We start from the raw sequence: 27,797 nt of genomic DNA, 5'->3' as shown, positions 1-27,797 counted from the left end.
GCCTCATGTGAGGGACTGCCATGCTTTCAAAGAATGCTGTAATAATGGGCATTTTGTGAGGGATGAGTCTACTTTCAAAGAAGGGGCCCTGAGTGACCAAGTGGTCTAAAGCGCTTTCCATTATGGATCACTGCCATCTCACCTCTGTCTGCATGGGTTTGAGTCTCGGATTCGGCTAATGTGGGTATGTGAGAAAGCTTGCCAGTAGCTCGTTGTGGGTTGGTAGTTCTTTCCGGGGTTTTCACGGGTTATTCCTCCACCATTATTACTGTCCGCCATGTATAGCCTATGGTGTACTGAAAAATGGTGTTAAACCCTACAACAACTTTCAAAGAATGCTATAATAATGGGCCTTATGCTGAGGGACTGGTCTACTTTCAAAGAATGCTATAATAATGGGCCTCATGTGAACGACTGCTGTCATTTCAAAAAATGAAATAATAATGGGCCTTGGTGAGGGATTGCCATGCTTTTAAAGAATGCTGTAATAATGGGCCTTATGGTGAGGGATTGCCATGCTTTTAAAGAATGCTATAATAATGGGCCTTATGGTGAGGGATTGCCATGCTTTTGAAGAATGCTATAATAATGGGCCTTATGGTGAGGGATTGCCATGGTTTCAAAAAATGCTATAATAATGGGCCTTATGGTGAGGGATTGCCATGCTTTTAAAGAATGCTATAATAATGGACCTTATGGTGAGGGATTGCCATGCTTTCAAAGAATGCTATAATAATGGGCCTTAAGGTGAGGGATTGCCGTGCTTTTAAAGAATGCTATAATAATGGACGTTATGGTGAGGGATTGCCATGCTTTCAAAGAATGCTATAATAATGGGCCTTATGGTGAGGGATTGCCATGCTTTTAAAGAATGCTATAATAATGGACCTTATGGTGAGGGATTGCCATGCTTTCAAAGAATGCTATAATAATGGGCTTTATGGTTAGGGATTGCCATGCTTTTAAAGAATGCTATAATAATGGACCTTATGGTGAGGGATTGCCATGCTTTCAAAGAATGCTATAATAATGGGCCTTATGGTGAGGGATTGCCATGCTTTTGAAGAATGCTATAATAATGGACCTTATGGTGAGGGATTGCCATGCTTTCAAAGAATGCTATAATAATGGGCCTTATGGTGAGGGATTGCCATGTTTTTAAAGAATGATATTATAATGGACCTCATGGTGAACTTTCAAAGAAAGGCAAGTGATTGCTGTTTTAACAGAAAATTAACAAATCTTATTCCTTTTGAATATTATAAACGGCTGCTTTCAATTTAATGTTCACATCTTCTGACATGTTTAAGTCTCCATACATGCTTCTGTTTAACAAAAGAACTTCATATCACACCAGTTGATGTTTATAAAGCCCACCATAATTTAACACCATGATATTTCGACAATACAGTTGATGTTTATAAAGCCTACCATAATTTAACACCGTGATATTTCGACAGTACAGTTGATGTTTATAAAGCCATCATAATTTAACACTTTTGATATTTAAAGAATACACCAAACCAGCAATACCATCTTTAGGTGTTCTATCTGATCCACATACAGCTTACTGTAGGGTGGAGGTCATTCTGCCATACTTCCAATTGGCACCATGAATTTCCCATAGTCAAAATGATAACTACAAATCCTTTCTTACAAATGCTTTTCTAATAAAGGTTTCAAGTCCAACTAGATGGGCAATTGTAGTTCTCTTGAACCTGAATCTACAATGAAAATTTAGCAGTTTGCTGGATCCAAGACACCAGAAGGCTGTCATTTATCAATCCAGTCTTGCAAATTAACTTTAGATTACTGTGCATTACCATGACTGCTCCACCTCAGATTTTGTGGGTTTGACTCTCGGCCAAGTCATACCAAATACTTATAAAAATGGTACTAACAGCTGCCTCGCTTGGCACTCAGCATTAAGAGGTTACTATTAGGACTGGTCTGCCTGGTGTCAGGATAATGTGATTGGATGGGACATCACGTTACATGTCTGCGGCATGATGCCCCAGTGCTAGACATCACTATAAACTGCCACAATGCAGACATCATAGCGATATGACTGAACAATTGTTAAAGCTATGTTAAAAATCCTAATCACACACACACACACACAATGGGCATTACCATCAATCCATTCTTGAAAATGAACTTTAGACCACTGGACATTACCATTAATTCAGTTTTGGAAAATGAACTTTAGACCACTGGACATTACCATCAATCCAGTCTTGGATATTAACACCACACCACTGGCATTAAAATCAATCCAGTTTTGGAAATTAACATGAAACCAATGTCATTAACTTTAGACCACTGGGAATTACCGTCAAAATATAGGAAAAAGTTTGAAGTGAACAAAATGAGCACTGCATAATTCTGAGTTAAAACTGAAAATTCTCTCCAATATTTATATATAGATAAGGTACTTGGACCATGAATGCAACCCTTCCTTCCAAAGAAACCTACTCATGGTTGTAAGCTAGTAGTCTGGCTTAATGCAAATGAAATAACTAATCAAACATATTACATGTACACGTATTACCAAAAATAATCCAGTCATTTCTCTATTTGAATTGACTAATCAAATATTACAAAACATACCAGTAGTTCAATTATTTCTGGATTTATGCACTGCATTGTTTGCAACAAATTAATCAGATCTTGGAAAATAGCTGAAAGAGTCTATGTTGATATGCAAAGTACTAAAGGTCAACATGATTTTATCTAAAATTTGTTTCAATAATAAAAATTCCAATTTTAAAACAAATAGTCATTCATAGTATCATGCCAGGTATTGTTGATTTTTCTGTTAGCTCAGTTCAATAAAAAAAAAATGAACTGATTACATGTACCTGCCTGCTGTTGTAAAAATGATATTAACATTACAGAAGCATTAGTCATCATAGCTAACTTTAGGAAATGAGCTGGACTTGCCAAGATAAATGTACCTGGGGTAAACATTGTTTTATTGATTAATGTGTTCCAGACTAGACATTGTTTTATTGATTCCTGTGTCCCAGACTAGACGTTGTTTTATTGATTCCTGTGTCCCAGACTAGACATTGTTTTATTGATTCCTGTGTCCCAGACTAGACATTGTTTTATTGATTCTTGTGTCCCAGACTAGACACTGTTTTATTGATTCCTGTGTCCCACACTAGACAGTTTTATTGATTCTTGTGTCCCAGACTAGACATTGTTTATCGATTCCTGTGTCCCAGACTAGACAGTTTTATTGATTGTGTCCCAGACTAGACATTGTTTTATTGATTCCTGTGTCCCAGATTAGACATTGTTTTACTGACTCTTGTGTCCCAGACTAGACAGTTTTATTGATTACTGTGTCCCAGACTAGACATTGTTTTATTGAATCTTGTGTCCCAGACTAGACATTTATTTATTCTTGTGTCCCAGACTAGACATTGTTTTATTGATTCCTGTGTCCCAGACTAGACATTGTTTTATTGATTCTTGTGTCCCAGACTAGATATTGTTTTACTGATTCTTGTGTCCCAGACTAGACATTGTTTTATTGATTCTTGTTGATTCCTGTGTCCCAGACTAGACATTGTTTCATTGATTCCTGTGTCCCAGACTTAAAGCAGTTTTTATTGATTCCTGTGTCCCAGACTTAAACAGTGTTTTACTGATTCCCGTGTCCCAGACTTAAACAGTTTTAGTGATTCCTGTGTCCCAGACTTAAACAGTTTTATTGCTTCCTGTGTCCCAGACTTAAACATTGTTTTACTGATTCCTGTGTCCCAGACTTAAACAGTTTTACTGATTCCTGTGTCCCAAACTTAAACGGTTTTATTGATTCATGTGTCCCAAACTTAATCATTTAGGCTGGGTCCATTCCTAGGGCACCTGCACCTAATATCTAACTGAAGTCACACAAACCATGTAAAATAGTACCATTAGGTACACTGTACTATATATAAATGGCAAATTCATGTAAAATAGTACCATTAGGTACACTGTACTATATATAGATGGCAAATTCATGTAAAATAGTACCATTAGGTACACTGTACTATATATAGATGGCAAATTCATTTTTATGTTATACATGTACCACAGTTTTTCATTATCATTTCTGTCTAGACCTAGAGCTATGAGATTCTTCATAGTTGTTTTACTCTTATCAGTTGGTTTGGTGTTTTATGGTACAGCAAAATAAGTAGATTATTTAGTGACAAGTACATTGGTCCAAACCAATTACATGTATGTTGGGGTTTTCCTGTTGGATTAATAGCTAGGTCCCTTTTTAAATATTGTGGATTCCTGACCTCTGGTATAGAAATGATTCAGTCCCTAAATGGACTCAAGCTTTACTGACTGTTCATTTCCAAAATTAACTATATCTCCCCAACTTTCTGAGATTAATTAATCCAGGAAATGTATTTGTTTCAAACATGCATTTTTTTTTCTTCATCTTTCGTGTAAGAAAGTTCGCTCCATTCTGCCATAAGGCACATAAAGAAGATCTAAGTAAATAAAGCTGGAAGATCATTACAGTTGATTTAAGGCTTAACTGAGCACATTCCAAGCTTACTGAATACAGTGCACTCACTGCCAAAGAAAGATAATAAGATGATCAATTTTTTTGCCTGACAAAAATGTCTGATTTTGATTAGTCTGGTTGGCAACTAAGATCCCATGCTCCATGTTTATTGATCAAATCTTCACCCAAAACACATTAATTACCAAAGCAGGATAACGGGAAAATAAATGCACTCAACAGTCCAAAATAAATTCTTTATAGCGGTGAATGGTTACTAGAGCATGAGGAATTCAAATCCCAATAACGAAAACTGATTATGATCACGGTCACTCAGGTGATGCATTTGTTAATTTCTCTAATCAATATTTATGTTTAAAGCATACCACAGTCACAAGAAAAGAATACAGCAGTTTGCAACAATTTCCTTGTCAACTAAAGGAAACATGACATGTACAGTGGACACAGCTATTTTAGCACAGAAGAAACTTCTATAAAACTGTGTTGTAGTCTGACTCCACATCAATTGGTCCAAAGCATATAGTATATAATGTGGAAAACTGACTAGTTATTTCAGAAATTAAAATATCCATGATGCGAATGCCTGTGACAATGATACACATTTCAATTTCTGGAATAAACAATAAACTATTTGTGGTATGTGAGATCCATTTGGGGTATACGAGATCCATTTATATTTCCTACTTGACCAGATTTTTCAACTGAGTATGTGGCAGTGGGACACACTTCTAGTTTTCGAATGAACACTTACAGAGAGTCATGGAAATAAGAAATAGGGCCACTTCTCCCATGCATTTTTTGGTGCACTATTCATTCAGTTTTCATGTTCATTCAGAACCTCCAATTTGCAGTTCCATATTAGGAATCAGTTAACAACGATGTTCCACAAATAGAAGTCAATGAACCCTTTTTTTCCATAAATAGGAGTCAATTAACCCCAATATTCAATAAACAGGAGTCAATTAACACCTATGTTCCATAAATTGGAGTCAAATAAGCCCAGTGATCCATAATTAGTAGTCAATTAACCCCGATGTTTCATAAATTGGAGTCAATTAAACCTTATGTTCTCAAAATCAGGAGTCACATTCAGATTTTGAGAAGTCAATGCTGATGGTTGCATTGTTTTCTCTAGGGTACAAGATTTACAACAAAAATTTCCCCTTTGTGTCCAAAATAGTGGACAGATTAAGTCAAAACCAAACCATTCTGTCAGGGGTCAATTAAAAATTTGGGGTCTCTGAAGCACAAATGAGGGTATCTTAGGAAACATTGCTGGTTGATACTAATTGTGTCCGAGTGATAGAGTACCTTATCTCATAAGGCAGTAAATGAACAAGACTGACTAGAATGTAGACTTAGATCTGTCTGCACGTAATGCACCACCATTGATCTATGGAGTTCACTTTAAATCACCACTGATCTATTGGTCTATGCAGTTAACTTTAAATCACCACTGGTCTATTGGTCTATGCAGTTCACTTCAAATCACCACTGATCTATTGGTCTATGCAGTTCACTTTAAATCACCACTGGTCTATTGGTCTATGCAGTTAACTTTAAATCACCATTGATCTATTGGTCTATGCAGTTAACTTTAAATCACCACTGGTCTATTGGTCTATGCAGTTAACTTTAAATCACCACTGATCTATTGGTCTATGCAGTTCACTTTAAATCACCACTGGTCTATTGGTCTATGCAGTTCACTTCAAATCACCACTGATCTATTGGTCTATGCAGTTCACTTTAAATCACCACTGGTCTATTGGTCTATGCAGTTAACTTTAAATCACCATTGATCTATTGGTCTATGCAGTTAACTTTAAATCACCACTGGTCTATTGGTCTATGCAGTTAACTTTAAATCACCACTGATCTATTGGTCTATGCAGTTCACTTTAAATCACCATTGATCTATTGGTCTATGCAGTTCACTTCAAATCACCACTGGTTAATTGGTCTATTTATTTCACTCCAAATGACCACTGGACTATGCAATTAACTTAAATTCACCAAAGGTCTATGCAATGCGCTTCAAATCAGTGGTCTATACCATTCACTTGTCTATGCAGTTCACTTCAAATCACCACTGGTCTATGCAGCTCACTTCAAATCACTGGTCTATGCAATTCACTCCAAATCACCATTTATGAATTCTATCTAAATTTCTAATTTGTACAATGGATACAATAGCTAAACTGATGCTATTCAATTAAATGTTTCAATACACAACCTTTACCCACATATGCAGACTAGACTTTGTGCTCACACCTATTTATATTATATAAACCAATCACAATATGCCATTCTTCACTCAACATGCAACTGTTTATTTTCTGTAAATCAATTATATCTTAATATGACAGGATTCAGTTCCTAAGACACAACTTTCTTCTAATTTATAATTTATTTGTAGTTAAAAAATCCTAAAGATCACCCTGATATTGTTTTCTCCTGTTACATGTATTCATTTTAATGATTGCCTGTTAATTTTTTTAATTCAATAAAGTATGAAGAAGGAAAAAAACACTTTGCAAACTGGATAATCCGTGAAGATTATACAAAGTTTTATAGTTCATAGTACATGTATATTTAATTTTTAAAAATAAACAGTCATTCCTTATATTATATTCAACAGTATAAATAACTCGTAGTTAAATAACATTCTTTTATTTAATCATATTCTGAACTTCATAATGCGCAATAACAGAACAGTGAAGATTCCTGTTGTATATCTACAGCCAATCAGATCAAAGCATTTTTTTTAAAGCCCACTTCTCAGATGAATATGAGCCTAGCATTTCAGTTGAAAAATAAAAATGCATATCTGAAAAAAAGTAATCATGATCCACAAAGATTCTTTCATTGCTTTCAGGCAAAATGCAATTCTGTTTTCATTTTCATAAAGGTTTAGGACTGTATACAAATCCCTGTGCAAAATGCCATTTCACAATTTACCATCATGTCTTCACATCATGATATGTAAGCAGACAACATTTATTTATTCATTTAAAATGTATTTTACTTGTGGAATTAGCAAAGAAAGCTCATTTATTTGAAAACGGTCCAATATTTGGTTAATAATTAAAATCTTACATAATAAGTCTGAGTTTGAGTGATCCTATGTTCTAAATATAGTCCTAATTGAGTATCACGTACATAAGAGTGGTGCAGGTGGATGTGGCTTTAAAAAAAATTGGGTACATATCTGTATGAACCCAAATATCGAAAAGGGCCTGGCCAATCAGGTTCTTTTAAATCATAATGATAAAAGAAAATTTTAATTATAAGATGATAAAAAAGTCAATTATGCGCATGTAAAGATGATATACAATGACTATAAGAAACTACAATGGCTCCAAAAATGTAAAATAATATTAACTCATCAAAGGTTATCCATTATTTTAAAGGTAAGTACCACAGTTTAAAGAAATTTTGTCAGCAAGATCAGTAAATCAACTATGTGTGTGTGTGATTTGGATTTTTAACATAGCTTTAACAATTTTTCAGTCATATCGCTACGATGTCTGCAGTGTGACAATTTATGGTGATGTCTAGTTGTTGTTGTTGTTGTTGTAGGGTTTAACGCCATTTTTCAGCACACGATAGGCTATACATGGTGGCCAGTATTAATGGTGAAAGAAGAACCCGGGAAAACCCTGGAAAGAACCACCGACTCACGAGAATCTACTGGCAAGCTTTCTAACATACCCACATTGGCTGAATCCAAGACTCGAACCCACGCAGACAGAGGTGAGATGGCAGTGATCCATAACAGACAGCGCTTTAGACCACTCGGGGGCCCCCGGTGATGTCTAGCACTGGGGCATCATGCCGCATGATGTAACACCCAGTCACATTATCCTGACACCAGGCTGACCAGTCCTGACACTAACCTCTTAATGCTGAGCGCCAAGCGAGGCAGCTGTTAGTACTATTTCTGAAAGTCTTTGGTATGACTCGACTGGGGATCAAACCGATGACCTCATACATCTGAGGCGGACGCTCTAACCACTATGCCACCAGAGTGGTCTATGCACAATTTAAGTAAATAGACATGTACAGCAGACTTTTGTTTTGGTGCCCTTTCAAGAAAAGTCAGGGGCCATTTGAAATTTTGGGGTAAAAAACAAACACACACTTAACCCAGGGATCGTCCTGGGCTTCGCCAATGTCGCAAATTGCGATTTTTTTTCTTTATTGGCGACAAAAATATCCCATCTGGCGATTTTTTTGGCGACATACTTTTTGGTTATTTAATTTGTACATACAATCATGGATTTGGACTGGATAAATTAAAAGGCAGAACGAAAGGAAGCCACAAACTTGACTAAGCAATGCATTGGTATCAATCTGTTACACAAACAATCCTTTGTTCTTATTGACAACCCCATCTTTACAGTGCATTGTTACATCATAATCTGCTTATGCTGACATCTGGGCTGAGTACTGTATGCTGCGATACAGTCAATCATGCTACCGCACTATACCTACAACTGACCGACTTCTGAAGACGCGAATAGAACAGATACAGTTAATTGAATGGCTAATCCTTCTGGTTTTTTTTTACACATATACCAATACAATAGTTTTGCTGAACCTTCATAGAAAACTGATAAGCTTTGAAGTACCGACAACTGTGTATAAATACAAAGCAAATGGAAACAATCTAAATCACAATTACATCTGTCGCCAGTGCAGCATTTTACTCATTGATCTTTTCCTTTTGCCATCAGTCCTGTGTTACGGCTGCAGAGACTTAAACTCCGCAACAAGAAATAGCAAATAAAAAAAAAAAACAGTTTTGCATAATTAATAATAATTATTTATTTCTCAAAATACAGGAGTGAAAGAATCCCTAAGTTGGGTGTGAATTTATGCTTATATATACGGTCCAATATTGCCAGGTGTTGACTCGTGTAAGTTTCATTCGTGGGAATGGAGATCCTATTTTTCTTGTCGAGAAAATTTATAAGCATTCAGTGATCATTCTTGAGATTTAGGAAGCAATTCGCTACAAGCATTGTGAAGCTAGCCATAAAGGGGGGGGGGCTGCTGAGAGACTACTGGTGTCACCTGTCAGCACTGTACACTGTGAACGTGGATTCAGTAAGATGAACTTCATAAAAACTGACATCAGAAATAAGCTCTGCATCTCATCTCTCGAGAATTTAATGAGAATCAGCAGCATGTACAGATGTGAAAAATTAGACTTTGAAACTGCATTCAACAAGTGGGCAGCCCTAAAATCGCGACGGATCTTCATGTAACACTTTGTAACATTTTGTTAATGCTTCTTGTAATTAAAGTATTAACTAATCCATCTTTTGTAATTTTCATTGCCTGTTACATTAATAGACTAAATTAACACTTGGAAAAATGTACACTACTTTTTTTGGCGACACTTTTTGAAAATTGGCGACAAAATATTGAGGTTGGCGATTTTTTTGGCGACAGCTTTTTAAAAGCCAGGACCATCCCTGCTTAACCTGATCCAGCCCTGCATATAGAAATTCAGTATAAGAGTGACCATAACTTCGTCATCATCTTGATAACAGTAAAGGGTCGGTATGCTTTTAGGAATAATTGTTATTTTTCTATGATTATGCAACAAACATGAGAACTATGCTTTCATAAGTTTAAATTACCCCTCTATAATCCTGTGATTTGATGTCCGAAGAAATAGTACAACAGATTACTGAGACTCATGCATGGGGTAACTGTTGGAACTTGTGCAATACTGTTTCACTTCAGTCAAGTATGGATGCAATTTTACTGTAGAACGGTTTAGTAGCTCTGTCTTTTGTTATCATTTGCCTGGAGTGCAATACTACTGAGTTGCATATCATATGATATGATTTTTTAAAATAAGATTCAATGTGCTAAATATAAATGGATCCATTATCACTTACTTAAATTTCTGTGTTATTTTATGATTCCGCAATATGCTGTATAAAGCACTATGGGGGCGCTCACCAATTAATATGTACTTTAGAGAGAGTGACGTATGTAAGGTGAAGTAGTTTGCATTTAAAACATGAACAATGGAGAGAATGTTGGCATACCTATATGCTACAGTAATGTAATGTGGATGATATTTCTTTGGATATTGTACTTTTGGAAATTTTACATGATTTAAGCACACTGCTAACTAAAATGACTGCTCCCTTGTGTTAAAAAATCAGCCTGAATTAGTCTAAAGTACACTATACATAGCAGCTATTAAGATAGGGAAAATGAATTTTGTCAGACTAGAAAATACCAGCTTCTGGATGTGCAATGAATGAATTACCAAATATGTAAAATGTAAAAAAAGTTATTGGCTCTATTTTATACAATTTACCTCTGAAGTTCAGGAAGTGAAAATGACCAAGTAGAGCTAGCACTTTTTTGAAAGGTTCACATTTGAAGAAAGGCCAAGCTGTATACTCTATAACCCATAGTACACCCATCAATCATACATCAAAATAAAGGGAATTAAAGGTTCTTTTAATTATACCTAAGATATACAAGGTCTTTTTTAAATAGCCAGTATAACCAGTGAGGAAAGCCAGGAAAATTCTTTTTCTTTAAAATCTTAACCCTATGGAAAATGCGAAACTGTATAGCGCCACCTAAACCAATTTGACACAAATATAAAACCAAATTTGATATCATTGCTACTCTTAGGTCTTTTATTTGTGTAAAGTCATTATGTCTTGTAAATGTAAATTGACATCCATCAATTTATTGATCGATCAAGAGAGATATGAGAAATCAATCCCATGTCTTAATCCATTTTAGCTGCAAAGCAGTAGACCAAATAAAGAAATCCACTAAAAACTTTTAAAAGAAATTGGTTTGCCTGTTTATTTTTTTGTCTCAATAGCCAAATGCTCCAACAGCCACAAACAGGGAACTGCATTAAATGATTACAAGTATAAGATCTATGTTATGGTTAGGTTATTGATACATCATTTTCATCTGACAGATTAGTTTTTTCTATCATATATTTTTTAAAAATATTTTACCTTACATGAATAGACAAATACCAGGACACATATGGATACAACCATGTAGAATGCCTTCATTTTGCTGAACATTTAAGATTGACGTAATGTGATTTTGAACGTAGCTTTTAACAATTTTTCAGTCATATTGCTACGATGTCTGCAGTGTGGCAGTTTATAGTGATGTCTAGCACTGGGGCATCATGTTGCAAACATGTAGCATGATGTCCCACCCAGTCACATTATCCTGACACCAGGCTTACCAGTCCTAACACTAACCTCCTAATGCTGAACGCAAAGCGAGGCAGCTGTTAGTACCATTTTTGTAAGTCTCTGGTATGACTCGGCCGGGGATCAAACCCATGACCTCCAGCATCCGAGGCAGATGCTCTAACCACTAGGCCACCAGTGTGGTTAAGATTTGACAGTTTTCCACATTATTATACATTTCAACAAAACAATGAGTCAGACTAATTAGGATCAATTACCAAACATCTGCTGTTAATTATGGGACCATAATTTGGGCTGTAAAGTACAATGTGTCAAGTCAGATGGCTTAATGTTAAAAACGCACCTTCCCCACGCTGAAATTAACATCATCTTGTTATGTTAACATTTTATATCATTGTTTGCATTGGTTACTGCCTTTATTTTGCAAGTCTTTATTAGAAAAAGATCATTTAAGTTTTTTTTTAAAAACAAACTTATCTTGTGATGAACAAAAGAATAAAAAAAAATCAGAAAGAATAATATAGTCCCATAAATTAAATGACCAGTGCAGTACCTTACAGTATAAATGCAGTCAGAATGGAACTAAAGCTTGTAGTAGCGTACATGTATTTTCAGTCTCATGACTGAGTCATTACTCTTTAACACATTAAACCCATGAGGTTTCTGTCGTTTTCACCTGAAATTCAAGTAGGAAACACATTTTGGAATCCATTTCTGAATAGATCCTAATTAATCAACATCCAGATGATTTTCCAATAACATAAAGCCTAGTTGTGTTAGAAACATCATTTTTCATTGGCTATTTGGCTTGCGCATGACCAGAAGGGTAAAAGTTCGAGTTCTCTTTGTCTTTTGCTTAACGGACCCATTATTTTCATATCAAGACCACTGTTTATTCCAAATGCCCATCTTATCCTACCTTTTGCAAAGGTTCATCTGTCTGTTTGCGGTTCATACCAGTCTGCCTTAGATCTAACTGCAAAAAGCCTAAAATCCCGACACAAAATCAGATTCTGACCATGGGCGAATTTTGGGTGGGAAAAAAAATCAGGTCCAAATAATGAGGTTTTCTCTCTGTATTCTGTAGTGCGACTAGAACTTCCAGATTATCTGGTATCATTGCAGAGCTACATCTGTATACCTTTCTATAATACCACCCAATTTAGTGTATCATAGCATGACCTTCATACTAAACAGCTTGGCAGTAGGCTACTACCTCCTGCCACGTAAACTCTTCACCAGGGGTTAATGTGTTAAGGACTAAAATGTGGTCATCATTTATGCACAAATTCAGTATTTTCTTTCTTGTGTTTTGTTTATCTTATTTTTAACAGAGTAAATGACTATCATCAGGAATTTAAATGTATATACCATAGAAGATACTTTTCATGTTTAAACTGCAGGATAACTCTACACTGCTGAAGAGAAGCTAAACAAGGTCTTGTTTGTTCAGAAAGTAAATGCATACACTTTATGCAAAAGGTGTTGAGCAGATAAAAACTAGAACAGTATTAGTATAAAGTTTTGAATCATTGTGTCTATGTTAATATTATCTAAAATTTGAATTGACATTATATCTATTATTTTATCTTCATTAGAACTAGAAAATGTATATAATCATCTGATAATAAATTGTCAATTCTTTCTATCCATGAACTTCTAAAGAGCATGCTTTCAGGGATCATACACAATAAACCATGCCATTTGATACAGACTATTTCCACTCAGCATTGGTCATCTGCATGATGTGTAGAGCAATTCTCCGTAAGCCACCAAGGCAACTCTGTCGGGATATATGGAGAGATGGTGGAGGATTTTTTTCTTAATCCTCTCCACCCTCTCTTCACTGCCACCAGGTTGCATTGGGTTCCAAAAATACACAAGCTGTACTGTATATAATTTAATTGGAACAGGTAGTTCATGCATTAATAAGAGTCACATCAAGGTATGTTTGCACGGTTACAAAGCCTGCAAACGCTTACTGGGATTAAACAGAACAATTTTGTTCACACATATGTAAATGCTGCAGCCTTATTTATCGTAGCATGACTTAAAATATATCTTAATGTCACCAGATAACTAGTTCTTGATTTGCAGGCACACATTTCAAAGTGTGCTGAATTTCTAAGAAAAAGATATCGTCCAACAACAGCTTTCACACCAAGCAGAAATGTTGAAATTAGTTCAAAGATTAACCAATTGAAACAAACATAATTTAATATGTCAAAATTTCCGAACCCTCTTTAGAATCATTAAATGAATTAATTATTAATATTATTATAACATCAACCAATTTTTTTAATTTTCTTTAATTCCGCAATAATAATACAAGGATTACAGAAATTATATCCTAATAGTGCCTGCAACTGTCAATGCAACCCTTTATGTAAGAAATTGCGGAACATATATTAATATACCCCAACTCCATAGTTAATTCAATCCCGCCCACAATACAATTATTGCAATGTTAATACAAACGTACTTCCTCTATACAGTTGACACTGTTTCGACAAGGTCCCATTTGCTTGTCGAATGACGACGTGGTTGGCGAACTGAAGTCCTCCCATGTCTCTCTGATAAAATCCGAGACACCTAGTAGCTCGGGCATTGTTGATTTTTACTAAATTCCTCAAGAATTGGCCATTTGTTGATTTTAACGAAATTTCTTCCAATAACGGAAGTCAAGTATCATGGTACTTGTTTATATTTTATTAAAGCGACTAAAGAGGATGAACATCAATTGTACACCAGTCAAAATATATTATATCCTAAAAGACAGCCAGAAGTATGGCTTTGATCTTCTTATTCACAGTCTTCAAAACACGAATTAGCGAAAATATTATTTCACCGGATTTTGAAATTATATCGATGAAGTAAGAAAATGTTAAAATAACGTTGTTGTTTTTTTTGTTACGTGTTTAGGCTCGAATAAACAGGATCATAAGAAAGAGTGAAAACAACAAGCTTTGAAAACTATAATATAATAATTTGTTTTCCTTGGAAAAATTATGTACAAATGAAAAATATATGAACTTACGGTTTTAGGAATCAAATCCACAACTAATCCAAGAATAATCCACGAATAAAATGTTTGAAGTCCTAATTACAAAATGTTCTACTGATTTCAAGACTCCAAGATGGAAGACGATGACGTATGCTGTAATATGTAGTGTTGAAGTCTACAGTTCCTTGTTAAAACAAGAATTATCACTCCGGTTTTAGAAATCTGAATACATTTTTATAAAAACTGTCCTTGTTCAACAATTTCACATTAACACACCAATTTTGCAGGAAAAAATAATTAATCTTTTTAAATCCAAGTAATACGAAATAACTCATATCCAAGTTATTTTAAATAATTCAAAACAGCACAACATACAACTTCCATTGTAAAGAAAAAGCCTAGCTTCTACTGAGAATATCTCTCCAAAACAAATGTTATATCTTAATCTAACACGCAAAAGGGGGTCACGTGATCATGTTAAAGAAAGTCGTAGAAATTACGTACTTGTTAAAGATCATGTATACCCAGAGTGGCCGTGACGAAAACTAATCATTTTACTCTAAGAAATAAAAAATAAAAAAAATTGTTGACATCTTAAACACGTAGTACCATCATGACCTCGACAACAACCAATCAATTTAAAATAAAATTAGAACTTATTTACGTGGTTGCTACTAATTTTAAATCAAGGACAGGATTTAGATCAACACCTGGTGTTTATAAAACGAACAGTCAAGGTCAAAATATTTTATGGAAAACGTATCATCTCCAGTGAATAAATTTACATTACAATAACACATATTGAAGAAGAATTGAAAACTGACAATCAAATTGAAATAAATATATATTAAATCAAACATAATTAAATCAAATATAAGTAACATCATGAGAAAGAAAAATACAACAGTTTAATGGGATTATTTCGAATCGTACTCATGGAACATCAATGGTAAATGAAATCTTTAATTAATTCAGCTTTTGTATATAAAGCAATCACAATAACCAATATAGCAGCTCGAGGGTTGACAATGGTCAAAACAGTTACAGGCGATGATAGCAGGTCAGTATTTGTGGTTCTAAACCTAATGGTTATTCACAAGACCCCTCATTTCCTTAGAAACAGAGATTATATTATTCAACTGCTTCCAGTCTCTGCGTTTTACGTTTCTGCATGCCTATGTCTTTCACAAAACAGAAACCGCTAACCCTTTTGTGTAATAGTATACACGTATACTTGTGGGTATACTGTGTGTAAGCACTCCTACCCTTTTGCGTTTTTACGGACAAGCAGAAAATTATTTTCTGAAGAAGTAGAAACACGCCAAGTACGATGCAAATTGGTATTATTTTTATGTCTATACAGGACTATGTTACTCTAATTTTGTCTTAATGTTAATATCTCTCTGTCAATCGTTTGTTTCGCGCAAATTGATTATATCCAAAGCAGTATAACCGCCTTAAAACTGAAAATTAAAATTGGGAAATTGAAATTGACAAGAAAAATGTTTTTAAATAAAAATTGAAAATGAAAATTAAACATCGAAATTCAACATAGAATATTAAAATTAAAAATGAAAAATAAAATGAAAAGCAAAAGAGCAAACTGAAATTGAAAATTAAAATTGAACATAATAACTTTTTATGAATGAAATTTGATGCTTAAACATATGCTGCGACCCTATAACCTCAACTAAGTAATAAAACCCAACAAATTTTGTAAAATTCAACAAATACTTTATTTCCTTTTAATGCAAAGGAAAAATTCAAAATATACTGTATTATGAATTAAATCCCAACCAATCCTAGATGCTCTATCTCAAGTCCAAAAGTATGGAATTCGAATAATCTTGAATGTCTTGATGTAACAAGAGTCTTCAATATCTTGATGTACCAATAATCTTTAATATGTCGATGTGCCAAGTGTTTTGATGTATCACAAGAATATAATCCAAACTGTCTTTGAATGAATTCACAATAATATCAAAGTATTGTTTTACTCCAAACAAATAAACAGAACAAGAGTGATTGTATTCCGCAGAAATGGCTATTTCAGAAGTTATGAAAAGTGGTACAATGACCCTATAGCGGTAAAGATTGACACATATTACAAAGATATAAGGTACACATTTTCTTTTTCTTTAAAAAAAATTAAACAAAATTGGGGAATATGTGCCTAATTCAACTATACTATTGAAGCCTATGCATATTTTGAAGCAAAGGTTTTCAAAATTTGGCAAAATACTTGTAAATGGTTTGCTTCATCTAGTTGACTCCCACTCTTGATTATGGAGATGAGGTTTGGGTTTTTATAATGCCAATGATATTTAAAAACTCTGCTCCAAATGCGTGTATAATGAAGTAGGAAGAATTAGTATGCAGAATGTAAATATAAATTTTGGCTTAGAATTCTAGAAATGACAGAAGACAAATATCCTAAACGATGTTACAATTTACAACTAAGACCGGGAGAAAATTATAATTGCTGGTCTAACAATGTTAAAATGCTCTTATTTACGTATGAATTCGGCAAAGTTTGGTGTATTCAGGCATAAAAGATAAAACCACATTTCTTAGAAGATTTCATCAGAGATGTGAATATTGTTTTAGAAACCTCTTCATGATGAGATGAGATAAATGGATGGACTGCGTTTCTATAGGTCACCGAATTCACTTGCCAAATATACATAGAATTGGTATCAGGTAGAAAAGTTTGATAAGTACTCGCTTTGCTCATATAACTTGTAAATCAGAGGATATGGACATCTTTGGTACGTAGAAAGATTGTGTCAAGTTTGTAAAGTAAATATCAAAAAGGGATGTAATTTTAGTAATGGTTGTCCGCTGTGTGGGGAATTACGAAGAAATATTTACCATCCTTTGTACATAAAAATTCACTCTTACACAAATTTAGGATTTGTATACAAAATAATACTACGAATTTAGCAATGATTACTAAAAAGCCTTAAATATTAGAGAATGCGTTTTTATCAGCAACTCCTGCTACATGGACCCTAGATCAATATCACAAAACTAAGGTTGACTCCATGAGGCTTTATTATGGTTCTCGTTAATTTACATTGTTTGATTACTGTGTAATATTGTTATGTATATTAAGTTGTGTTATTCGTTGGCTTTTTTAATGATAATCTGTTATGTACATGACCTTGTCCAAATTCAAGTTCTTTGTGTACCTGACCAGGGACATTTATTTTGTAAACATCACAATACATGGCTAATATTTATATGTGACAATATATTAGATATTCAACTCACTATTAGTAGTAAACATGTTTACTTCACTTTAAGTTAAATATATAGTCTTGATTCTGACCTTAGAAGCTTCCAGATTGGAAAGTCTCTTCTTAGTGACATAGTTCTCTCAGAAAATGATAATTGCGACCTCTCAGAAAATGATAATTGCGACCTCTCAGAAAGTGATAATTGCGACCTCTCAGAAAGTGATAATTGCGACCTCTCAGAAAGTGATAATTGCGACCTCTCAGAAAGTGATAATTGCGACCTAGGTCAAGTAGAGGGGTGTATGCTCTTCTTTACCAACGAATTATTCACTCTTGTCTTAACTTCTGAAGCAAAATAACTTTTAATGTTGTTTTCAGTTTTTCATTTGGTCGATTAATTTATTAAAATCATTATTCACTTGAGTTATTATTCACTGGAAATACAAAGTGCTCATCAATAATATTCTTGGACTGGAACATTAATTTGGAATTATAGTGAATTCAGACAGGACTATTTGGTATTATATTATTGTGACACATTAAAAGTCTGTTAATACATCGACAAAATCCAGACCACTGACATATTAGCACATCAACACATTCAATATTGGAACTTAATTGGAATACCGCTGGAATTCAGTTGCAACTTCACACATTTGGACTTGTGATTAAATTGTTAGACCTATTTGGGATTTACGTCTCAATGCTCAAAATTCTCTTTGCATTTTCAGTTTGTATTCAAGTGAAAAAATTTAATTGTTCATCTTTTTTCATCTGTGTATCTTTTTGTCTTTGAATATTCAAAAAAGACTGGAATTCATATTCCCATCTTCTGTGTGTATCATCGCCCTTGCGACAAGTAAATTCAACGACTTTTGTTTCATCACTGCATATATAATTATAGCGTGGAATCAGTCACTTTACCAAAAACAACCTCCTGACATACATGAGGAACGTACGAAAGAAAACTATGCCAGCCTTATAGTAGACAAAGTTAGCTGACATTTGTTGAAAAACATTGTCGGATTTTGCATAACATCATCGGACTTCATCTGAAATCCATACTTTTAGAATGTGTTCTTGAAATTTATTTGCAATTTATAGATAAAGTAGGTCTTTTTCGTCTTGATTGTTTTTAATTTAAAAGTATCAATAAGAGATTAGCAAATACTTATTTGGGGTGCGTCTTTCTCATTCGCTCTCTCTCTCTCTCTCTCTCTCTCTCTCTCTCTCTCATCATTAAAAAATTAATAATAATGATGATGATGTTTTATGGTGTGTAACCTCTTGAATAAGTCTTCCTTTCTCTCTCACTCCATCTCTCTCTTTCTTTCTCTCTCTCTCTCTCTCTCTCTCTCTCTCTCTCTCTTTTACACACACACACACACACACATCTTGAGTAAGTCTTCCTTTCTCTCTCATTTCTCTCTCTCTCTCTCTCATCTTGAGTAAGTCTTCCTTTCTCTCTCATTTCTCTCACTTTATATCTCTCTCCTTCCCTCTCTCTCTCTCTCTCTCTCTCTCTCTCTCAGACACATCATGAACATTTAATAATAATAATAATAACAATAATAACAATAATAACAATTATAATAATAACAATAATATATTAATGAAAACAGACTCCTGTTGCAAAAGTTATAACTATATACGGTATCTAAATTAAAGTGAAGAGCCACATATAATGTTTTATTCTATGCTCATTTTTTTCCTCCGTTAACTTTACATTGTCAGAATCGTTCAGTATTTTACGATATTGAACTCGCGCGCAACTTCATATTGCATTCATAAAGGATCTACTTTCTACTGTACACAAAAAATGGACGCAGACGCCAGCACTTTTAATTTGAGAACAAATCGTGTACTCTCATGTAGTAGGCGGTTTACGTTTTTGTTGATTAAATTTGTTTCTGAATGAACTAAAGCAGATGTTTCGTTGACTGCCACATACAAGCTGCTTTGCTACATTCCGCGTAAACTTTTTTGATACAATGTTTCGGATTTAGATGGCGGTATACGCCAGATTTCATAAAATAGCTGGGTACCTACAAATAACATGCAAGTGACAAGGTATAAACTGTCTTATTTAGCTGATAATAAGAATGTCAAAAATATACCAACAGTTTTACATCCTGAATTTCCTCAAAATGTACGTTCTTAGTACTGCAAATCCGAATTACATGAGCCATGTCATGGGTTCTCAAGCTTGATATTACATTTCGAAATTGCACTGTAATTTTAACTATATTCCAAGTGCAATTACCTCATCCTTACTGCACTCAAAACGAAACTACGGAATGTGTGGTCACGCTTGCACTCCTGTCAAATATGAGTATATTATAAATGTGGGTCCATGTTTGTTTTGGTGGGTAAAGGGAATTATTTTGAGGTATATGCTTCTTTTGAACAGCAGGAAATTGAAACTAAACCTTCGGAGAAGACTTGGAATATTTAAAGAGAAAGCATGGGAACAATAGACGTATTGACAGAAAACATTTAAAATAAATAATCGAATATTAAGCTATGATATACATATTTTAAATATAGTTGGTCGAATAACGTAAAGATGTATACAATATTTTGAATACGGTTGGTCGAGCAACGTAAAGAAGTATACATTATTTTGAATATGGTTGGTTGAATAACGTAAAGAAGTATACAATATTTTGAATCCTACTATTCCTTGTAAGCACTAATAATTATTTAATTCAAATAGATAGACACATGCATGATTTATTTATTTTTATAGATATTTTCGCGATGATTTCAGACACGTGTAAATTATGAATGGCTGAATGACAGACCCTTACTAATACGTGTCCTTTCAGACCTTTACGATTAGTTTTGTCCGGAAGCTGTCCACTTTACACATGGCGTCTTGACAAGCAAAAGTCTGAAAGGCAAACTACCTTACAGCGGGCTCTGCCCAACCAAGCCAGGTGTTGATTGTGTGTTGAAAAAGACATACAGAAATAACCTTTACGATTAGAGGATAGAGAACCGTTCGGATTATTCGACTGGAACTGCATCAGTCACATGGGGCCATCTTTGTCATCTACTCTTCCATGTCCAACTTCACAGAAATAATACTAGAAACCTCCCTCCCTCATAAAGAAGGCGTTAGGTGCAAGAAGAAATGACTCAATGAAGGACGCTCGCACGGACACGACCAATACAACATACCCACAAAATTGCGTATGTTAAAGAAATGATTGATTGTATTGTTCAAGTATCTAATATAACCACTCGATCAAGCTGAAAGCTGTGATAGGGGAGAAAAAGCATAAAGGTTTATTCGCTTAGTGTATTGTAATTTTGTTAGTAGTCTCCCCTGAGTAAACAGATGCGATGGCGAATTGCAAAATCAAGTTAAAATTTGCATTTATTTTAATTAAAATGGGGGAGGCTTTTGGATACCGACCATTACTGTTCACTTGACTATTCGTCAGCGGCCATGAAACCGGTAGTGTTAGTCTTTTTATGCAATAATAATAACAGTTGTCGCTGAAAACATTAATAATAGTGCGTTCGTCATCGACTAGGGAAACGAATTATGCAGCTACATATATTCCTTCCTAAAATCTAATGGTCTTGACATTTAAGTTAGGGAGCTGACAATACAAATTATTTTAGGTAAAACATCGTTAGAAATATACCAGGTAATTTTAAGGTATAGATAGGAAATGGAAATAAGGTTTTAAGTGAATTGTGTCTTTCTAATGGTTTGGTCCTCCTGATACTAGTTGTGTCTTAGCGATATAATACCCTACATCTTAATGCAATAGACGAAGAAGACTGCCAACAATATAGACTCAGATATGTATGCACATAATGCACCACCACTGGTCTATTGGTCTATGCAGTTCACTTCAAATCACCATGTATGTACCATCCAGAAATCTTTGATGCCTTCTGGAGGAGTATGCACCTTCCAGAAATGGTTAATGCCTTTTGGAGGAGTATGTACCATCTAGAAATGCCTTCTGGATGAGTATGTACCACTCAGAAATATTTAGTATATTCTGGAGGAGTATGATCAATCCAGAAATGTTTAATGCCTTCTGGAGGAGTATGTACCACCCTGAAATGTCTTCCGGAGGAGTATGTACCACCCAGAAAAGTTTATTGTCCTCTAGAGGAGTATGTGCCACCCATAAATGTTGATGCCTTCGGGAGGAGTATGTACCAGCCAGAAATGTTTAATGTCTTCGGGAGGAATATGTACCAGCCAGAAATGTTTAAGGCCTTCTGGACGGGTATGTACCATCCAGAAATGTTTAATGTTTTCTGGAGGAGTATGTACCACCCAGAAATGTTTAACGCCGTCTGGAGTCTTCGTATCATGAGTTGTCAAAGCTACTTATGCGATTACAAAGAAGTACTTTCAAGTACGTCACATTATTTGTTTTGGTTTAAACACGGATTTTATTTAGTCTTAAATTAATATTCGCCGGTTACAAAAATCTCAGTTAGTGGGTCTCACGATAACTGAAAAAGCATATGGCTTTTAGTATTGCTTCAACAAACATGCGGTCCGTATTTAATTCTTACGATAAGTTTGACAAATCTTATGACACGTTTGACAAATCGATACGTTTGATAAATCTTATGATACGTTTGACAAATCTTCTATTTTTATAATACGTTTTCCAACAGATCATACCAACGGATTAGTGTGTTATGTATATCCATATTATGTGTTTAATTTTTGTCCGTGATTGTAGATTGTAAAAAAGATCATTGATAAAAACGATATTGCATAGCTAATTATTGCCCATGAGTGATGAACCTTTGTTAACATAATGAGCTATAAATGTGTTGTCTATTTGGGTTTGTATTCAGACAATGAAGCTGTGTACAGGTTTAAGTGATTTTCAGATTGGATGGTTGAAGTGTCGCGACGTATGTGAAGTGGGAATGTATGTTTTCACGACACAGTGCCCCAATTCATTCCTACGTGACATGTCACGTAGGAATGAATTGGGGCACTGTGTCGTGAAAACATATAATAAGAAGAGAAATGAACAATTATTCCATTCCTATTTTTATTTCTGTTCTTAGTTTATTTTCAGTCTGCATAAGTATTTAATGTTGTCAAATTTTATTTGAGACGAATCATTTATTTAAATTATTTAATAGAATTACAAAGAGCCCATATGACGGTGTGGATTAAAGTACTATTTTGGGATTAATCTGCATTCATTCAAAGGAGATCTAGACAATACCATTTTGATGCAGTAAGATTGCTGGCACTTCGACACATTCAAGTTTCTGGGTACATCATCAAATTGAAGACATAGAATTCACTCCATACATTTTTTCTCTTTTGGATTTGTGAAATAATTATCACATTATTTGGGATTTAATTCTCAATACTATACGTTACTCTTAAATTGTCATTTAGAACTTGTTGACATTTACAAACGATAACCTTAATAATAAGACTCAATGACGACTTTGGGCTTGGACGGTTCTAGGTGAATTCAGTAACTTCCCATTGGTTGGGCTAGGTCACATGAATAGGCAATTTCAAGATAGATTGAGTAGTAAGATTTGTAACGTGGGTTATTTTATGAAATATAGTCTTACTAGAGTATGTATTTAAGAAGAGAACTGAGCAATCAGGTGTATTTATATATTGAAGCTATTTTTATTTCTCGTATTGTAAGTTCGTATACGTGTTTTATGTTGTATTTATATATTATTCGAGAGGAAAAACATTTGTTTGGACTGTTCAGTGGAAATGGAAAGTGCTCATTATCTGAACTATACTATTATTCTGGAACTATTGTGAATAATTCAATCAGTTGTTGACAATGACATTTTGAAAACGTCATGATACTTGGCATAACAGTATATTTTTTGTTTTGAAATTTATTTGGAACTTTGCATCCATTTGAATTTATAAGGATTATTTTGGATTCACTTCACAATACTGTACGTTCCTCTCACATTTTCCCTTATAATTTTGATAATTAAATTATTTGCTAAGTTCTGTTACTTAAAGACCGCAGAGTCGTAAAAATGAATATTTCACCTTTTATAAAAGGTTATAACATAGATGATTGGTATGGTTTTAGGATAAGACTGTGTATGACAGCTAGTGTAGAGCTTTCTCACAAACCTACATTGGCCAAGCGGAGACTTGAACCCACGCGAATAAAGAGGGGAAATCTCAGTTATTTGAAAAAGCACAAGACGACTCGGCCACTTGGGGTCTCTAACATATATGAATGGAAGTTAATAGGAGAAATCAGTTTTGATGGAATAATTAAGAAAGACAATTTAGCATGAGAGAGAGTGTGTGTGTGTATGTGTGTGTGTGTGTGTCTGTGCGTGCGCGTTCGTGTGTGTATGTGTTTTAGTGTATCTGTTTGTGACTTAGATTTGTAATGTACTTTTAACAATTTTTCACTCATATCGTTACGATGCCTGCATTGTGGCAGTTCATACTGATGTTCAGCACTGGGATATTATTCCGCAGATATATATAGCACCATGTACCACCTGAAACCAGGCCTAAAAGTAACCTCCTAATGCTGAAAGCACAGTCAGGCAGCTGCAAGTAACATATTTATTAGTCTTTGGTATTTCTCGAACGGGGTTAGAACCCGAGATCTTCAGATACCGAGGCGGACGCTCTAACCACTTATGCCACCGGAAAGGTCGACACATACATACATACATGCATACATACATGCGTAGGTGCATACGTACGGACCACTCCAGTGGTCTAGTGGTTAGAGCGTACGCCTCGGATGCGGGAGGTCGTGGGTTCGATACTTATAAATATGGTACTAACAGTTGCCTCGCTTGGCGCTCAGTATTAAGAGGTTAGTGTTAGGACTGGTCGGCTTGGTGTCAGGATAACGTGACTGGGGGGAACATCATGCCATTTGTCTGGAGCATGATGCCTCAGTGCTAGACATTGCTATACACTGCCACACTGCAGACATCGTAGCGATATGACTGGAAAATTGTTAAAGCTAAGTTAAAAATACAAATCACACACACACACACACACACACACACATGCGTGCGAGCGTACATACATACACACATACATATACATACACTTAGGACTTGTTTCTTAATGTAGCTTCTTCATACAGTATTTAGGGCATATTGTGTTTTATACCTGTTTTGCACGAATTATAATTTATGTGCGAACAGGAATGATGGCATATAGATCATTAAAAAAAAATAGATTTGGCGCACCTTGCATATTTAGAAAGAAATAATAGTGTGTGTGTGTGTGTGTGTGTGTGTGTGCTTCTACTTCATGGGGAGAAGTTCATTATGTTGGCTGTCTGTCACTAAACATGACACGAAACGAGACAATGCCAGTGAGTGTAACTTATATACCTGGTAAAACAAAGAATGAATTTAATCTGCCTAGTCAGTAACAGCCACCTCTGCAATGAGATATTTGTCATGCTCACCTGAAATAGTGGTAGGAGTAAAATTTTGGGGTTACTTTGAATATATTCAGATACATTAGTCCTACTATGTAAGACCATGGCGTTGATATTTATGTTTTGGACGTCAGGGTCTTACTGCCTAACAGCGCCGTGTAGTGTGTTTTGATGTCGACTAACATCGTAAAGAAAGTCAAACTTTTAGGAATTTATCCCGCAACTGGCAACTGAAATAGCGGCGCTTTTCTACAAAGTAAAGTCATAATGTTTTAGTCAGACTTTACTTACTCTGGTATCTTTTCTCTAATAATATCAAATTCTCACAAAAGAAATGGACCTGTTTTCAAGTTTCGTTGGCCTACATTTCAGTTGACTGGAAAGCGATGAAAGCAGGGAATGCCGAAATCGGGTTAAGTTGAAATATTATTCTTTAACAAAACGAATAAAAAATATGTTATGTCTATTGGAACAGTAAAGCAACGTTTCGTTTCGTTCAAGAAACATATCAGCCACATGAACCTACTTAAACATATCGTCGAATTGCAACATATTCAACTGTATGTCAACGGAACATCAAAATGCGTCCATTTTCTAGTGTCATATTTTCATTCCGCCAGGATAAAGACAGCACAGTAAGTGTATTAATTACACATAAATTAGTGGAAGAGTGTCGATATAGGCTGCCAAGTGTGTGAGATATTCCTGAAAATTTGACTACTCGTTCCGATGTCAACGACATCAGAACACGCTATACAAGGCCGTTATTTGGATAGTAAAACATAGCACTAAAACAAAACCAACACGTTCTATATCTTACGTTGTAGGGACTACCAAATACATCTGCTTCCAAGAGATTTTTGTTTAGCTCGTTTGCTGGTTGTACAACAGAATGTTCTGGATTGTCTGTTTTGCTTGCGTATGTGCAGAAGAAAGAAAAAATGACCCTTTTTCTTTCTTTGTTTACTTTTTGGACTCGGTTTACTTCAAATCACAAACATATAATACTTTTGCAAGTTAACATGTTCGTGAGCAGTTCGGATCGGTCTACTTTAGGTATAACGGTACCAATTGCGCAAGTCCAGGTGGGCGGAGTTTAAGGTGTATGGAACATTGTATTCAGAATTAAAGAACAACGCTAGCTGTGATTGGTGCATAATGTAAGAGTTGTACTTTCTGTTTGGCTTGAAAAAGAAGTTGAGCCTCTTGGCAACATGTGAGTTTATGTTAATTTCTATCATGATATTTTGTATTTTTTTATAATTTTTTTTTTAAATTTGGTACACATGGCTGAAAATGTGCTTGTTGTGACTAGATAACTCTTACCCTTGTCTAGTTAGAGCAGAGTTATCTCTCTTATATGCAATGGAGTACCTGGTTATGTCATTGTCAAATTGACAATCTAGCATTGTTCTCTATGACAGTGTGTGACATGCATGCTCAAGTAGGATAGAAATAATATTTATTTCATAAAGCATTAGCACTGAGGTCTATGGAAAAGCAATTGGTACCGTGATACCTTTAGAGTTCAGGCCACAAAGTCTAAAATCCGGACACAAACTCCGGTTCAGACAACCTTAAAGTTTTGGCCTAACATAATCAGGTCTCAAAAATTACGGTTTTCACGCTGTATTTTGTAATGCGAATCGAAAGTCTACATTATTTGGTATCCCTGTAGAACTACAACTGTCTACATTTCTGTAGTATCAACCACTCTTTTTATCGTAAATAATATTGACGGTACAGAGCTCGGAAGAAAGGTATAACCAAATGACGCTTTGACCTGGTATGCGGGGTTCATGAGTAAAGTTAACCTGCAGTCAGTATTTCTGAACACAAATTTTACACCTGATTCAAGTGTGAAATATGTAGAAGTTTGGTAATTGGACCATTATTATCAAAAGATTTGTTGAAAATATTTTTTTTATGATTACAGTATTAGTGTTCTTTTGGCATCGAGACTACGAGACCTGTATTTTCGTACCCAAATGTGAATTTCTTGTACACATTTCACTATATAAGGTCCATTAGTGTAGTATTTTTATTTGCAATACACGTGTCCAAAATGAACAAGATTTTACATATACAATAACAGACACTAGAGATTGAATTTTTGTCGCAAATATCTGCATTTTGTTTTTACATAAAAATTGTGTGCCTGAATCTCCAATTCCTACCTAAACTTCAAAACTTTTGGTGTCATATAATGTTCATTCACCTTCATCACCATACAAAGTACATGATGGCGGTCTTCTTTACTCTCTTGAGTTTAGGTTACAGCAAATGTACAAGCTGCCAAAGTGACATCAGACATACCCTACCCCCACCTCCACCCGAACTACGTCTTGGATACGAAAACTTTTGTTGCCATCAACTCATCCTCAT

At 34.9% G+C, this 27,797-nt stretch overlaps 1 protein-coding gene across 1 annotated transcript in view; it reads right to left on the bottom strand.

Moving 5' to 3' along the window:
• LOC149774740 (arf-GAP with SH3 domain, ANK repeat and PH domain-containing protein 1-like) overlaps window positions 1–14,439 on the bottom strand; it is a 204,935-nt gene extending 190,496 nt beyond the window's left edge. The window contains exon 1 of the mRNA XM_089944763.1: window positions 14,237–14,439. Coding sequence (XP_089800889.1) covers window positions 14,237–14,362 — 126 coding nt within the window. The 5' untranslated portion in view covers window positions 14,363–14,439. The remainder of the gene's footprint in view (window positions 1–14,236) is intronic.
• Window positions 14,440–27,797: the final 13,358 nt, after the last annotated feature.

The sequence above is a fragment of the Sinohyriopsis cumingii genome, unplaced genomic scaffold (assembly GCF_028554795.1).
Source record: "Sinohyriopsis cumingii isolate HCF-2022 unplaced genomic scaffold, ASM2855479v2 utg000160l, whole genome shotgun sequence".
NCBI lineage: Eukaryota > Metazoa > Mollusca > Bivalvia > Unionida > Unionidae > Sinohyriopsis > Sinohyriopsis cumingii.
Note: the sequence above shows the minus strand (reverse complement) of the source record. Positions and strands in the feature narration are given on the sequence as shown.